General features: G+C 52.3%; 6 protein-coding genes across 6 annotated transcripts; 5 read left to right on the top strand and 1 right to left on the bottom strand.

Moving 5' to 3' along the window:
• Positions 1 to 113: 113 nt before the first annotated feature.
• K460DRAFT_67370 (uncharacterized protein) lies at positions 114 to 2,148 on the top strand. The gene has a single exon (XM_040938621.1). It carries the CDS (start codon positions 261 to 263, stop codon positions 2,100 to 2,102), a length of 1,842 nt encoding a protein of 613 aa, XP_040790608.1. The 5' UTR covers positions 114 to 260; the 3' UTR covers positions 2,103 to 2,148.
• Positions 2,149 to 2,532: 384 nt separating this feature from the next.
• K460DRAFT_364042 (P-loop containing nucleoside triphosphate hydrolase protein) lies at positions 2,533 to 3,742 on the top strand. Its single transcript, XM_040932933.1, has one exon. It carries the CDS (start codon positions 2,685 to 2,687, stop codon positions 3,651 to 3,653), a length of 969 nt encoding a protein of 322 aa, XP_040790607.1. The 5' UTR covers positions 2,533 to 2,684; the 3' UTR covers positions 3,654 to 3,742.
• An 819-nt stretch (positions 3,743 to 4,561) lies between these two features.
• K460DRAFT_403344 (uncharacterized protein) lies at positions 4,562 to 7,294 on the top strand (the record flags this gene model as incomplete). Its single annotated transcript, XM_040936617.1, has 1 exon — positions 4,562 to 7,294. The coding sequence occupies one exon, from the start codon at positions 4,562 to 4,564 to the stop codon at positions 7,292 to 7,294; it is 2,733 nt and encodes a 910-aa protein (XP_040790606.1).
• A 428-nt stretch (positions 7,295 to 7,722) lies between these two features.
• On the top strand, positions 7,723 to 9,225 carry K460DRAFT_403343 (uncharacterized protein; the record flags this gene model as incomplete). The annotated part of the gene is made up of 3 exons (XM_040936616.1): positions 7,723 to 8,420; positions 8,502 to 9,069; positions 9,118 to 9,225. 3 exons carry the CDS (start codon positions 7,723 to 7,725, stop codon positions 9,223 to 9,225), a joined length of 1,374 nt encoding a protein of 457 aa, XP_040790605.1.
• A 787-nt stretch (positions 9,226 to 10,012) lies between these two features.
• K460DRAFT_374973 (protein serine/threonine phosphatase 2C) lies at positions 10,013 to 12,842 on the top strand (the record flags this gene model as incomplete). Its single annotated transcript, XM_040934721.1, has 4 exons — positions 10,013 to 11,033; positions 11,636 to 11,664; positions 11,745 to 11,848; positions 11,912 to 12,842. 4 exons carry the CDS (start codon positions 10,013 to 10,015, stop codon positions 12,840 to 12,842), a joined length of 2,085 nt encoding a protein of 694 aa, XP_040790604.1.
• Positions 12,843 to 12,876: 34 nt separating this feature from the next.
• K460DRAFT_333663 (FAD-binding domain-containing protein) lies at positions 12,877 to 15,223 on the bottom strand. Its single transcript, XM_040930888.1, has 4 exons — positions 14,579 to 15,223; positions 14,137 to 14,523; positions 13,742 to 14,089; positions 12,877 to 13,686 (listed from the first exon to the last, which is right to left on the bottom strand). The coding sequence occupies exons 1-4, from the start codon at positions 14,762 to 14,764 to the stop codon at positions 12,994 to 12,996; spliced, it is 1,614 nt and encodes a 537-aa protein (XP_040790603.1). The 5' UTR covers positions 14,765 to 15,223; the 3' UTR covers positions 12,877 to 12,993.
• Between the last annotated feature and the right edge of the window lie 750 nt (positions 15,224 to 15,973).

The following is a 15,973-nucleotide window of genomic DNA, read 5'->3' as shown; positions in this document are numbered from 1 at the left end:
AACATCAAGACACTCGACAACATCGTCTATTGTCACCGATGTAGCTAGAAGCGCCATGCTAGACGCTATGCCATTCTAGCTTGTTTTGATCTCGAGCCTGAAGAATTCAACAAGGCGACGTATAACTTTGATCGCGTCGTATCTCACACCATGTCTAAGCCAAGCTTTCTTCCTGTCACTCTTTTCTAAAATAGACACTCGTTGATTAGCGGTGTCGTACACGGTCCTTCATTACATTCACTTCCTAGCGGCTGGCCACAATGAAGGCCTTTGTGCTCGGGGCTCTCCTTTTGCGGACTTTGAACGCCCAAGTCACTGACGATGCCGACGCCTCAGCAAGTGTCGCGGCGTCGAGCGATTTCGACGCCAGTGCGGCACCCCTTCTTACTCCCGGTCCAAGTGCACCATCAGAGGCCGAGCTCTCAAGCTCAGAAGCAGCTGCTTCTGCGGCGGAAGCAACATCCGCACCCGATACTACAACGCTCCCTGTCGGTACGGCGGATGTCATTCTAGACAGCTCGACAGACAGCTCAAGCGCACTGCCGCCAACCGCGACGATTGTTGTCGCTTTTGGCTCCGCGAGCGAGTCATCCGCAAGCGAGACATCTGATGCGGCCGTCATATTCGATTCTTCCGGATTCACATTCCCTACATCTACCGATAGCCTCACTGCGGCTAGTAGCGAAGTGACTCCTACTACGGGTAGTCTGCCTACCTTTACCGACCTCTTCGAGCTTGCTAGCGCGGCCGCAGCAACGGATACGAGCACAGGGTCTACGTCTGGCGGTGACTTTCCTGCTACTGAGGCTACTTCTGAATCAACGATCAGCGACGAGCCCTCGTTCCCTGAAGCGACCGCCGACACATCTTCCGGCGGCGTTGGGGCTGCCGATGCAACCGATCTACCCGGAGACGGAAGTGGTGTGGCAGTGGAGCCCCCACAACCTGGAGTGACGGAGACTGCAAGCAGCGCGACTACTGACAGCGCCGGCGCGCTCGGTTTCCCTTCTGCAACTGCATCGGCTGGTGCTGGTGCTGGGTTCGGTGCCCTGGATGCAGGCGGATTTGGTGCCCAGGCCGCAGGGGATCCAAATGTTGGCATGTCGGGCCAGGATGCTGGCGACTACGATGGACAGGACTACGGCGACGATGATGATGATGACGGCGCATTTGGCGCAGCCGCCGCAGCTGACGCAATCCCTACAGACACTGACACCGACGCCGACACCAACACCCTCGACCTGTCAGAAGATGAGTGTCCATGGTGGTGCTACGATGCTGAGGATGATGATGATGATGACGATACGGACTCCGGTCCAGACTTCAACTTTGACGACTCTGAGGATGGCACAGACAATAAGAGATTGTCGAAGCCGTCGTCGAAGCGGGCACTACGTGCGCGTCAAGAACCTGCGTCTAGCGGCTTTGCAACTTTCAACTGGCCTGACGCTGGTAGTCAGGCTGATAGCCAGGCTGATAGCTCGGCCAGCAGCACGACGGGTAGTCAGGCACGCCAGCAAGAAGCGGAGGCTTTCCCCGATCCGCCTGAAGCAACAGCCAGGGGCAGACGCCCTATGTCCGGGGGAAGGTGCTCTCCGAGGTGCTACAATGGCTTCAAGCCAACTGCCACCGCCTCTCGATGGCATAGGCCTACCTACACGCGCACCCGCCTTCCATGGCCCACTCGCAGGCCATGGACGCATACGCACACGTGGCACCCTGAGCCAACTGTGACAGAGGCTCCCGAGACCACTTTCGTCACCCAAATTGTGCCCCCGCCTGCATTCTCATCGGTTCTGGCCTCGGATGTTGATTGGACTGGCGCCACGCTTGCCGGCATCTGTCCCAAGACTTGCGATCCGTTCCACCCTGACCAGAACAAGTGTGACATTACCACCAGCTGCGCGACGACTGGAGGCAGCAAGTACTACTGCGCCTGCCGCGCCGGGTATTCAGCGGGTGCATGGAACGCGAAGGATTTCAGCAAGCAGTTCCACGTCGATGGGCAACCCTACGTCTATGTTGCGCCTGGTGTGGCGTGCGACAAGGTCTGTACTGATCAGACATGTAGCGATGTGCTTACGCGGCCGGCGTGTAAGTGAGTGGGATGATGGAGTTTAGAGGATCAGTGGCTAGAAAATACGACGTAGGATAGGAGGGAGTGCTCCTCCCATCGCTTTTCTTTTGTTTGTTCTTATTCACGTCTTGAATCGTACATCATGGCGGAGTTGGGGATTGTATGGGGGATGTAATTTATGTATTCCGAATGCATATCCTCCTTTCTGATCTGAATCTTTCTGCCGTAACCACGTCGGGCTCTAGAGATGTTGCGGTGATGATAATCATGATATGTGACCGTTGGAATTAGAGACATGAAGTTGGAATGGCTCGCACTTGTGCCAAGCTAGCGGACCTCCGATGCCGCCGCAGAGCCGCCGCTTTGTTCGATTTCAAAGCGCGTAATGTTCAACCTCTAGCACGCGCACCATGCACTTCTCTCACCATCTTACCCTTGCCCATGCCTCACGTTCCCGGAGTCGCGCGCCAGACTGAGAGTGATAACTTGATCGACCACACCGCACATTGAAACTTGCAAAGCGCTTTACCCCGCTATATACGCTGCAATCCCCCCACTACGTCCACCTCGCGCGCACCCTCTACCTCGCCCCGAAGTAGTCTACGCAATGGGACTTGAAAATGTGCGAAATATAATCCTCGTCCTCTCCGGCAAAGGTGGCGTCGGCAAAAGCAGCATCACAACACAATTAGCCCTCACGCTATCGCTGCAAGGACACACAGTAGGTGTGCTGGACATAGACTTGACGGGGCCGAGTATACCGCGCTTCTTTGGCATCGAGGAGGCCAAAGTCAGGCAGGCACCGGGTGGATGGGTGCCAGTTGATGTGCATACAAAGCAGACACTGCCATCGCGGACCCAGACAAACGGGGAGGCAAATGGGCAAGCGGGGCACGAAGTGGGAGCGCTATCATGCATGTCCCTAGGCTTCTTGCTGAGGGACAGAGGGGATGCAGTCATCTGGAGAGGGCCAAAAAAGACGGCCATGGTCAGGCAGTTCCTCACCGATGTGCTGTGGCCGGAACTGGATTACCTGCTCATTGACACACCACCTGGGACGAGCGATGAACACATTTCGTTACTCGAAACCCTGCTCAAGAACACCTCGCCGACCCCGTCCGCCTCGCTACCGTTCCTCGCCGGCGCAGTCATAGTAACAACGCCTCAAGCCATTAGCATATCAGACGTCAAAAAAGAGCTCAATTTCTGCCGCAAAACCTCGATTCGCGTGCTAGGCGTCGTGGAGAATATGGCAGGCTTCGTGTGTCCGAACTGCTCCGAGTGCACCAACGTATTCAGCAAAGGTGGTGGAGAGATCATGGCTCGAGACTTTGAGGTTCCCTTCTTAGGCAGTGTGCCGATTGATCCAGCGTTTGTGATGCTGGTGGAGGAGGGTATCAGGCCGCAGTATCCCGAGGGGACCAAGATTGATGGCCAGGACTTGAGCCGGAGTGAGGAGCACAATGGAGATGGGAAAGCAGGGCTTTTCGTGGATAAGTACCGGGACTGCTCGTTATACCCCTTGTTCGATGGATTTGTGAGGAGGTTGTTGCAAGACCTTGGTAATCGGACATGACGAAATTACGTGAACAAATCAACTACAACAGTACCGAACATCCCTAGTTTTGTGATGATGACGGTTTTGAAATGAAGGAAATGTCCGTGTCGAATTTCTACACTTTGCCTCCGCTTGATTTGGTGAGTTCTGCAAGTCTATGGCAGCTGCAATTGGTCACTAAATCTCTCACAGCTCCTCTTTCTTTTTCTCTTTCCTCTCGCACAGTTCATATTCTGGACTACCCGCCCTTTGAGCCCCGACCTTCAACGTCAACATCACTTTCACAATCCAGCGCGACGCTGCTGCCTAACATCGGTCCTCCAATGCATAAACACCTCGCATACTGTGGATATGCCATGTTATTCTGTGTCCAATTGGAACCTTGATCTTTGTGGCCGAGTGAAAGATACGTCTTCCGAGAGCAGTTGCGGCTACCCCTCGTGACCCCTCTATACCATCCTGTTCGAGCATCCCCGCCCCTTTCCGACGCAAGTCACACTTCGCAAACGAATCAAACGCGCCGCGGCGAGCTGTCAGGTGAGAGAGCGCTCAATTACAGTTTTGGGTAAAGGTGAGCACAAAGAATTATAAGCCTAGCCAGCCGTCAGATTTATAAGCCGGCTGTCCCTAGTTTCCGCGATCGTTGTCCTCGATCTTTCTTACAATCTACTTCCGACAATACTACCAACTGTCGACTCTCAACGACACTTCTTCTCAGCAACTACAGGTTTGTCACATATCTACGGGAGCCGGCATCTTCAAGAGCCCGCCCGACCACCTTTCGGGTAGGCCTCCGCCGCCACCAGGCCGCCACGAGTTTCACTCCTACGTCAATACACGGAGCGAACGAGACGGAGTTCTTCAACGACCCCAAAGACGTTGGAGACCCGCAGGACCAGTTTTCAAGCGACTGCAGGGCCCTCAAGATGAGCAATATCCGAGACGCCGACGGTGAGCTCGACTGCATGCAAGGACCTGAAATGGCGGAACAGCAGCTACAAAGTAAAGATCACGAATTGGTGGCAAATGGGAAGCCGACTGAACTCGTAGGTGGTGGTGATAGGACTGAGAGTACGGGAAAAGAGCCTGGGATGACTGCGCAGGAGCATTCGATACTCAAGATCAAGCACCAGGGCCACGATTCTACAGAAATCGGACTCCCGGAAGAACAGAACTCTATTGAACTCACCGAAAAACCTTTACACCGGGAGTCTTTAGACAACATCATCGATGACTTCAGCACAGAGGATGTAAAGCAAACTCCAGATAGTGGCTCAAAGCAGCTTCCTAGTCAAGTGCCTTCACGTTCAACCTCTACACCAGACGACCAGAAGGCCCTGGGCTATGAACAACGCGCTACCGACACCGAAACGAACCTCCCCAGGCCCCTGATTCACTCTGAGCATACACCGAGTCGAGGCGACTTCATCAAACAAGAGCCTGAACCAGTAGAGCATCAAAAGTCCCAATCTATCAAGCCGACCCCGAGTACGCATGTAATGGATATCGCCGCAAGTCCAGACGATGATGCGATATATGTCCCTAGCAACGAAGCTTTCCACCAGGTTTCAGACATGGTTGTCCGCGAGCCTTCTGGAGTGGGTCAAAGTGGAAAGAAGCTAGCAATCAAGGAGCGCAGGGAGAACGAAGAGGATGTTCAAAGCCCTTTAGGCGAAGTTATGGATGAAGGGTTGCAAGGTGACGAAGTTCAACAGCCTGTTCCTAGTGAGACCTTACTGGGGCCCTTAGAAGCTGCCACTCAATTCGAAGAGTTACAGGCGGCACCGCAGGGTTTACAACACGATAAGGAACTTCAGTCGCAGCCTCATGATCCATGCGCAGAATCTGAAATCTCTGATTTAGAGCATGAGGAAGAGGATAGTGAGGGCGAGGACGATGACGGGGACGATGACGATGACGGGGACGATGACGATGACGGGGACGATGACGATGACGAAGAAGAATATGAGATCAAGGGTCATACTTCAAGACCGGCGCTCAATGGGCGCAATCAACTCTACAGAGAAGAGCTTGGATACTCAATGCCGACTCCTACACCCCCATACCAACGCGTCTCGTCACAATTCAGGAGAGACATGTATCCCGAGCAATATCCGCAACCCCCTCTTAGTGTCGACAATCCTCGCAACCCTAATTTCGGGGTAAACTATCAACGTCAGAATCGGATGCATACTGAGCAACAGCGAAGACACATAACAGAGAATCTCTATGTGTCACAGCAGCGTGGTCGACAGATGTCAGTCAATTTTGATCAGAGCATACCAAAAATGCCTCCTGTGTCTATGGACTATCGAGATACTCCACGGGGCAGCTATCAGTACACTGGCTTCGAACAATACCCGATGGACTTTCATCCTGCAGGTCACCATGGGGCAAGGAACGGTCCAATGCCTTCTAATCCAGCTCGTCGCCCTGTCTCATCGCATGGCTACAGGGTACCTGGTCCACCTTCTATACCTCTCACGCCCGACGACTGGCAGTCTGGTGCGCATATAGAATCAGTTTTACCGACTATCGAACGCTCCGTCGCCGTAGCACGGCTCAACAAAGAGCGTAGTGGTACTTCCGATGACGATGAGCCACTAAGGACACGTGTGAAGCGCCATCCGTCGGTCGTGAGCCAGGATTCTATCATCGATGATTCACCTGAGATTAGATCTTCAAGGTATATCCGGCCAGGTGCACACCGAGGTCAAGATTCAGATGTTGAGTTCGTGGCCAGCAAGCCGAAGTCTAAGCAGGTCTCTGTGCAGAACCCAGTGCGCATGCAACGTCTTCTCCCTCAGCCCGTGCAAGATACCATTGACGTGCCATCTTCTTCCTCGCCAGAGAATGAAATCGGGTCCTGGAAACTTCCACAGTTCGAAGTGCAGCGTCAAATTAACGACAAGAAAGACGACCACCCCAGCGTCAAAGTCTCCCTTCCGAATTTGATACGAGAGGAGCTCCTGCTCTCTGCTGATCACTCAGAGCAAGAAGTCCACCTTTTACTCAACATATTCCTTCCAAGCCAACAAGCTCTCGCTGAGCCCGATCCCACTCCGGCTACCGCGGTGCTGAACTTCCACACCATCGCCGTGATGGTAATCGAAGCGTTCGTGCAGTTTGAGATCGGGGATGAGTATGGACTAGGTCGCGGTCACTTCCATCAGAACTACAATCATGGTGATGAAGAGTACGAGAAGATGCGAGATGCAAAGGATGCGGACGTTGATGAGATCTTTTTCGCAGTCATTGACCGCTGGCGTGCAGGACTTGAGAGCAGAAAGGAGCCTCTCCTCCTCATCCGTGGAGTCCAAGAGTTCTGCGACGTTGCTCTCGACGTCATATACTATATCAAGGAGCATGGTTTTGTCGAGCCTGAACCCAAAGCCCGTCGCGAACGTTCAGACAAGGGTACGAAGCGTGGACCCCGGAAAAGCAAGGAGGAAGAGGTCACGGAGACTAGTAAGGGCAAAGGCAAACAGAAGGTGGATGCGGAGGAACAGGTCAAGCCGAGTCGAGGTGTCAAGCGCAGTGCGACACAGAAAGTGAACACGCTGCAACCGAGGAAGAAGGTGAAGCCTGAGCCAAAGAGGAAGACGAAGGCGAAGGCGAAAAGCAAGGCTCCGGAGATTACAGTGATTAGGAGAAAATGAGAGTACCCGCGAGAAAGCGGGATGGGTATCAGCGGTGGGTCTGGAAGTCTAGAGCTCTGGCTCTGGTGGATGTGGTCTTCATAAATCCATTACCTGGTAGCTGCCATTTGTGGGTTGAGGGACATTATTTGCTTCCTCTTTCCCACTTAGATAACTCGGCCTCCTTTGTCATGGTAGGCTATTTGTTTCATGCCCATCTTTCAGATATTTAACCACTTGCGCCGGTATTAGCTCAAGAGCCACTGCCATAGGAATTGTCGTTGGTGCCAGACGCTCCTTCCTCAGCAATCCAACCACGTGCTTCTGTTTACCAGCGACCTCAATTCAACTCGCCTTTTTGCCCGTGTCACCCTTCCCCCGTTTCAAGGTACCCCATCTGGCGTCCTCTTCCCAACTAAGCGATTACATTACGAGCTCCTTGGTTCGCTATGCATCTACGGCGCACCCCATCAACCCGACCCCATACTGACGCGCTGCACATCACCGTTACGTTCTCGATCGAGGTCCGTCCAGAGGATGTGTCTTCTGGATTCGATGTCATGGATAGCCAAGAGGCGCCTGCTGTCGACAATGGGTGGCTCGCTCATCCAGCTTCACCACTCCTGCTGCCTGACTATGAGACCACACAGCTACTATCTCGAACCATCTTCACGGTGAGCATGCTAGATCAAATTGCTCAAGATGAGATGCGCAACTTTGGCACCTTATTTTTCCTGCCAGCAGAACCACCACTAGGACGACACATCTTCTCCGTAGAGGAAACGACCCGTATTCTTAGGACGGAGACGGCAAACGTTACGTCGTTCAGTCATGCCTTTGGCGCATCAAACAACTTGAGAGATCACGCAGACGCTATCGCTGTAGGAGAGGTCGAGATGCTACTAACCACCACTACCTGGGCTCAAGATATCCTACCGCTCAAGAACACCGACAAGCCGCTCTTCCACTTCCTGTGTGACTCGTTCTACTCTCACACCCCACAGCATATTTTCGATCGATGGTTTGCTCTTCGAAAGTATCTGAGTACGACTGGTCAGCTGCTTTCGGGTTTGATACGCCAGGCTGAGCAATTGCCTCGGAAGAAGTGGCCGCTTATCGTACTTCAGTTGTACTTTGTCTTACTCGAGTAGGTGCTATTCTGCAGGAAAACATACTTGATAGAGAGTCGCAAGGCATTTTTCGTGGCAAGATCACTGACTTCTTGTAGTCACAAAGAAGCCCTAGAAGAGACCGCATCCATCGTCGAGCTAGATGATGAGAGTATCCAATGCAGACTGAGCGCCTATTGTGCTGCCCTTCGCATTAGACTTTATCTCTGGAGAATGACACGAGCGTGTTCTATGTCTCGGTCGCGAACATACAAGCGACATGTTAAGGATCAGTGTTTCAGACGCCACAGCAAACTGATCTTCAACCTCATAAGTCAAGAATTCAGCCGTATGCGAGACGACCATTTCCAAGCCGTCGAGCGCCGCTTGGATGGAGACCCGGTCGAGATCACAGCAATCACCAAGCCACTATGCCATCCGACGACCGAGTTCTGCACTATTTGCCAGGATATGCATATAGGGTCCCAATGTGTCATGCCACTCAACTGCCAGTGCGTATTTGGCCGCGATTGCTTAAACCCGCTGCTGAATCGCGATTCGCCCTCAAGCTATACTTGCCCCAACTGTCGAACTCGTCTGCATGAGCCGTTGAAGTGGATGCCTCTTCCTTCGAATAATGAGCGTGGTCGGCAGATTGGACTGCTGTGGGCTTTACGACACAATGCGGTATGCTTGAAGGTAGCAAACCAAATCCAAGTTCTGACTACGCGTAAGACATGGACTGACTTCTTATCGCAGAATGAGATACTAGCTGATCCGGAGCCATTTACTCTGTACGAGAAATGTGTTGGCATTTTCAGCCGACTTATGTATGGACGATAGAAGTGCGTGGCCTGAGTGTGGCCATCTGTCTAAAAGAGGTATGGGGCCGCATGGACACATGGACTGTAGGAGAAACGTGGTGAAATGATATGGTTGCTACATATATTCGAATCGTTCGAAAGTCATCTCAGGCAGAAAGCAGCAGATGTATTCTAGATTAACTGAGCTTTACGAATATCTTTATATCTCATAATGATTTTCTGAATCTTATTAGCTAACACTCACGACCCAACAACGCCACTGCAACGTGACGGCTACGAAAGACTCCATCTGAAGATTGGGTTTGGCAAAATGGTTTGCAGGATATTGTGTCCAGTGTTTCTACACCTGAGGTAGGCATCCATAATCACGTGTCGGGCGCAAACGGTCCGCCCCACTCCGATCTAGGTACACGCGACTGGCGTTCACTTGCACTCCAGCCTGCTCTTTCCACTTGACCACTCCACCATGATTGCATTAAAGCTACTGCACGCAAAGCCAGCGGAGAGTCACACAACCATGCCAGTCAATATCGAGGACCTAATACCACAGGCAAGGCATGCGCCAGCAAGCGCAGCGGGTAAGTCAACAACTGCATCCAGATATCAACTCGCATCAAGAAGGAAGTTGACTGATTGCTATAGTGTATCAGCGCGTCCGTCTCCGCATGCGCAACCTCCGAAGTTTACAAAAGTTTGGGCAAGAGCATAAAGACCCAAAGAGCATACTACCTACTTCATCCGATGCTATTCGAAAACTTGAACAGCAGCATTTCCCTTCTTCGTCACCCACTTCGCGACTCAATGTTATGACCGATGACAAGCTTGTCCAAGAAGCACTTCAAGCTCGCAACTGGCTTTTCGGTATCTTGGACTGTCACGACCAACTATTTGGTCGAGAGCGCGAGATGAGAATGTTTAGAGTTGCAGTCGAGAAAGAATTAGCTGGCGGAGAGGGCGAGTGGTCGGGGAAGGACATGGAGAAGCTGTATATGGCGCTTACGCATTGCAAACTCACATCGCCAGAGGATCGGCTGAAGGCAGCCTTCGCGCTGGTTCTACACCTCAACTTTGCGGAGCATCTAAAGGATGTCAGTGAGCTTGCAGCAATTCGCACCGCACGTACCCACCGCGCAGCACCCATGGATGCCGAAATAGAAGAAACCAGGGAACTAATTTTCGAGAAAGCCCGGTTGATTAAAGTCGACCAGTTTGCTTGCGCGATACCGCTCTCCGTCCTCACAACAGTTAGTACTCCCTCCACCATCGACGACAACGCCGGCTGTTGCCCCATATGTCAATCCTCCTACAACGACCTATCCGCCTTTCCAATCTCCGAGCTTCTCGCCGACTACCCCGTCCGCATCAAACACTGTGGCCACATCATCGGCAAAGCGTGCCTCGCGCAGTGGATGGTCACGCCGAAGATTGATGAGGCGAAGTACCCGCATCGGACGTGCCCAATGTGTAGGGTTGAGATTGAGGGTGTGGATGCATTTGAGAAACCAGACTCTCTTTTACAATGGTTACGGAAAGACAGGAGAGCCATAGAGACGGTCAAGGACCTGGTATATGGATATGGCTTGGAGTTTGAGGAATGTTGCGATGTGGTGGTACAGACGATGAGTGAAGACATTGCTTGCGAGGAGTTGATGGCTGAGGTGAGGAAGATGAGATCAAAGAGAGAAGATGACGGAGCTTTTGAGAAGGAAGAAGCCTTTCTCAAGGAGACTATGGATGACTTGAAGAAGGAGAAGTGGGCTTGGGGTTTCAGAGGTGATGGGGTTTGGAGGAAGCTCAGACAGGAGTGGATGAATACCAGTGCTATCAGTAAGGGGTAGGGAGAACCTTTCGTTTGATATGAGCGACGGGCGATGGCTGTAGCTATGGCTGGACACCACACGCCTGGTCGGCATGTCGTGGATGGTGTTTGAGATCTGATATTGAGATGGAAACAACATGGGACACTTGCTCATACTGCAAAGCACTCCACATTGCACTATGCAGTCTACAAACCTGTTTCAATCTAAGAAAAGGGATACCAAGCAATTCTTTAACAACGTCATGGCTGGGCGGCCGCAGTGGTTTGAAGAGTTTTGATGCCTAATAGGTGCATGCGGTATTTTGTCGGCCAAGCACATGCAAATAACGCAAGCAGACCCACGAGAGAATTATTGCAATTGAGGCTGTACAGAGGCATTGTGGATCCAATTACTCCGCGCGATATAAGTTCCTCGTTGTGGTATTGGCTCGATGACGTCGTCATGTCGCGTGGTCGCTAATCGCTTCGCCCAGCCCCTCTTGCCGACCCAAAGCGGAAAGCTGAAAAAACGCAGTGCGGACGGAGCAGGCAGATATAGCAGACGTGAAGTCGAGCAAAGAGGACAGCCAATATCGACTTTGTTGAGAGCCCGAAAAAGCAATGCCTTCAGTAAACATCGTCGACTACGGTGTCAGCACGGTGCGTACAAGTGCATGGGCGTTCCTTGTTTTGTCGCGTGCCGCAGATCCAGGGCTAACTTCGTGTCTGGGGCCCCACAGATTCTGGGATCACGAGCAGATCAGGAGGATCGCTATTGTGCGCTCAACATAGGACAACTGAAGTCGCGGAAAGAAGTCGGACTCTTCGCAGTCTATGACGGCCAGTAGGTCTCTTTCTGTTCCATCTATAACCCCCCCATCCAACAGTCTTCTAAATGGGAGTTTAGCGGCGGCACAGAGACGGTGGACTATGTCTCTGAGCACTTGGTGACACATATCGAGCAACAGTTCGCAGCGACGTCTAGAACCCTGGAGCCAGAGGAGTACAAGCAAGCGATTCAGCGGGCCATCAAAGCTGTGGACAAGGACCTGGATCGCGCGGACCTGAGGGGCGGGTCGACGGTAGCTCTAGCACTCATCGACACCAAACAGGGTGTCCTTATTGAAGTAGATCTGGGAGACTCACACGTCGTCTTCTCCGAGCACCAGTTCGACTCCGTCATCGTTGGCGGAAGTAGTGATGACGGCAACGCAATCAGTGAGGAAGGCTGGAAAGTCGAAGTACTAAGCGAAGAGCACGCGCCGGATAACCCAGAGGAAAGAAAGAGAATCGAACAAGCAGGCGGCGAAATCAACTACATCACAGGCATACCGCGAATTGGCGGTGTAAGCATGGCGCGCGCACTGGGCGACGTCCAGTATAAGAAGCCCCGCGTCAATCGGCTCGCAGGCCACGACCTGTCGGATCTGGCGGGAGTGCACACGGGCGTTGCACCAGGCAAGACAGTCAAGGAGAACCTCGTATCAAACAAAGCACACTCCAGTATCCGACATTTGCAGGGCCAGTCGTTAATCCTTCTCGCATCCGATGGCGTGGGCGACGCCAAGGACGCAGAGGAAGTCACGCGCTTGGCGGTCGATCGGTGGAACCAAGGCAAAGCAGCAAAAGACATTGCCGAAGAACTGACGAGCAGAGAGGCGTTGAGGGGAGGTGCGGACAACTGCACCGTGGTCGTTGTAGTGGTCGACACAGAGCACAAGGGAAGGAGAAGTATAGATAGTCCACGGATGAGCCTCGACGTGCCGTTGGATGTTACCGGCTCGAGGAGAAGACGGCGCTCTTCTATGGCCAGTTTGAAGGATTGGATACGCGGGTAGAAAGAGGGTTGAAAGTGCGGTCAAGGCTGTGAGTGTTGTCTTCTAAAACATTACGTAGTATTTTCTGTACTTTTATGTATTGTACTTATTAATCCCTGCGCATATGCATGTCCTCTTTTACCATCATGTCTATCAATAACTTGTGCTGTGCTTACGGCATGTTCGGGTTTGGCGGGCCCTTCACCAACTTGAAGTGACCCGGATGCAGATTCTGGAACACGCCTGCTGGGTCGTATCGCGCAGAGACTTGCTTCAGCCTCCCTACGTTTCCTGCTCCGTAGCTTGCAATCGGGTCTTCAAACTGGCTTGCATAGTTCATGTAGATGTAAGCATTGTCGAGGCCCTTCTTCTGCGCCTCCGCCTTGACCTGCTTGATGATAGTGCTGAAAAACTTGAGAATAGCAGCATCGTCCGCCGCATTCTTCCATCTTGAGCTCATATTCATTATAAAGTAGGGGCCTTTTGCAGCATCGAGACCCAGTGCGTTGCCACCATTCTTCTGCATGCCCTTCAGTTGGCCAGCGGTAATGGCTTGGATGGAGATTGTTGGGAAAGCACCAGGTAGGTTTTGAACGTCCGGAAGAAGGGTGTAAAACGTGTTGATAAGGAAGGTGAACAGATCGCGGTTGACTTTGAAGGAGACGTCCCATTGTGTTTGGCGGAGGCCGTCTGCAGCGCCTTCATTCATTTTGATCGTCAGGTCCGCGAGGGAGGAGACGGCGGTATTGGATTGGACGTGTTGAATGGCGTTGAAGTCATTGAATACGGACGCGTTCGAGACGGGTTGAGCGTAGTGCATCTGAACGATGGCAATCTTGCCGAGCTGTGCAATGCTTCCAAATGACTGCGCGAAGGGTTAACCCACCATACTCGTCGACGAAGTTCAAGCCAAGACTTACAACTATTTGTGCCGCGTCAGTGTCCTGCGAAGAGGTTACAGTCGCAAATTTATAAATGGCATCAAGGACTGCTGGAAAGTTGTTCTCGGTGTAGATACGCTGGCCACCCCACATCTTGCCCAGAGGGAAAGCATTCAGCTTGAAGTTAGTGACGATACCGAAATTGTTACCGCCTCCTCGCAGGGCCCAGTAGAGGTCTGGGAAGCTAGTGGCGCTGGCAGTAACTACGATGCCTGATGCCGTAACAACTTCGTAACTGGCTATGTTGTCGCAGGCCCATCCAAGCTTGTTAGAGAAAAAGGAGATGCCTCCACCGAGCAAAAGGCCTGGAACACCGACTGGGGCCATCTTGAAATATGTCAGCGTGAGCTCTACGGTAATCGGGAAAGACTTACGCGGCCACCTACAACACCGACGCTAGACTTCTCAAGCGTGGTATATACATCCACCCAACGATTTCCAGGACCAATGTCTGCAGTCTTTTTGTCACTGGATACTGTAACTTTCTTGAAGGTCTCCATTGACACCGTGATGCCCCCATCAATGCTTGATGCACCAGCAAAGGCAGCATGGCCGCCACCCTTCACGGCGAAGGGGCATTGGGTAAGGCGTGACAGTAGTACCAGGGAAGATACTTCAATAGGGGTTGTCGGCTTGAAGACGCAGCGAGGGTTAACGGTGCCTTGTTGAGCGCTCCAATAGCCGCTAGTGAAGGCATCGTAAGTCGACGTCCCCTCGGATAGTAGCTTCGTGCTGCCGTAGATGGTGCTCAAAGCAGAACACTAGAGGTGGTTAGTAACTTGACCAGGAAGTGAAAGGTGACATTCGGAGACGAACAGCGATCGAACATCCGCTGAAAAGGGAACGCTCCACCAAAGAATCGAGCTCGGGAATAGCAGAGACATTGACACCATTAACAATGAGGGCCTCGGTGATGTTGAAATCTGCCGTCTCGAAGATACCCTCCTGAGCAAACACCCCTGCAGTGAGAGCGCCAATGGCAAAGAAGGAGGAGGCCTTCATCCTGGGTTGTGTTGTGTGAATAGTAAAACCAGGAACCTGACTGACGTGATCCAAGGAACAGACAACGGGGCATGCAATACAGTGCAGCTTCCCTTCAATTTATTTTATTATCGGCTCAAGACATTCATCCGCGGATAGCGATTGGTGAATGCGGGATGAGATTGCGCCGAGACAGCTCGCTTGCCGTTGCCATGAACCATTATGCCGGGTTAGGAAATGTTCATGGGTAGGGGGTAAACGTTGGAGATTGAGAGGCGGTGACGAAGTGTAATCTGTTAAAGTGCGTTGGGCCTGATCTTTTGATGGGAATCCCTTTCAACTCGCTTCGAGAGCTAACGCATGTCGCGACTAGGATGGTGAGCACAATTCCGCGGTATTGATGAGCTGTGAGTTGCTTTTTGCTCTTGTTAGCGGATTAGTGCGTAAACATCCTCACAGAAATTCACAGTCCAACGAAATGTAGAAGGGAATACTGGCGGATGAGCAATGGCATCTCTGGTTTCGAGTGGTTGGATTACGTGGGCACGTGCACGCTAAACGCAGACGAAGGAAGACACCGCAGCACCATCCTAGCAAGACCGCCTCAAATGATGCAGCATGCTCAAAACGACTATCCGTTCCGTGCTAAGAACGGGCCGCTGGCCATGGGCGTGCCGTCCGTGATTGACAACCTATACGCCCCTTACATACGCATCGCCCCACTAAGGGTCCACTTCGTGTGCGGCGTTGGGGACATCTTTCACCCCACAGCTTTTGCGCTGGCGAGGAAAGGAAAGAACACCTAGGGCCAAAATCAGACCTGCTAGTAATATGAAGAGTTTTCTCCTGCCTCAAAAGGTTCACAATGTCTGACAAGTCATTCCTCCAGGCAACTGCCAGCATCCTTTCGGCGCTATAGCCAATGGGGATCTGGGCCAAGTCTCACTATCGAACCTATTCACAATTGAGCAAGGGTAGTCGCATCAGTTACAATCCTTCTAGTGGATTGCGTGCCTTGAGGGAGCAGCAATGCCTGAACTTGGAACTACGTCCAGATTGACTTGCAAGAACGAAACCAAGCTTGGCGTATCAACACTTCGAAGACAACATACTCTAAGGTTGCAGCGTTTGTGAGATAGAGAAAAGGCACGTTTCGAAGTAATCCTCTTGGATTTTTTACAAGGCACGTGGAATGCCCTGAATGCCAATGTCGAACGCTTCGGCAGCCAA

The sequence above is a fragment of the Cucurbitaria berberidis genome, assembly GCF_010015615.1.
Source record: "Cucurbitaria berberidis CBS 394.84 unplaced genomic scaffold K460scaffold_2, whole genome shotgun sequence".
Classification (NCBI taxonomy): Eukaryota; Fungi; Ascomycota; class Dothideomycetes; order Pleosporales; family Cucurbitariaceae; genus Cucurbitaria; species Cucurbitaria berberidis.
Note: the sequence above shows the minus strand (reverse complement) of the source record. Positions and strands in the feature narration are given on the sequence as shown.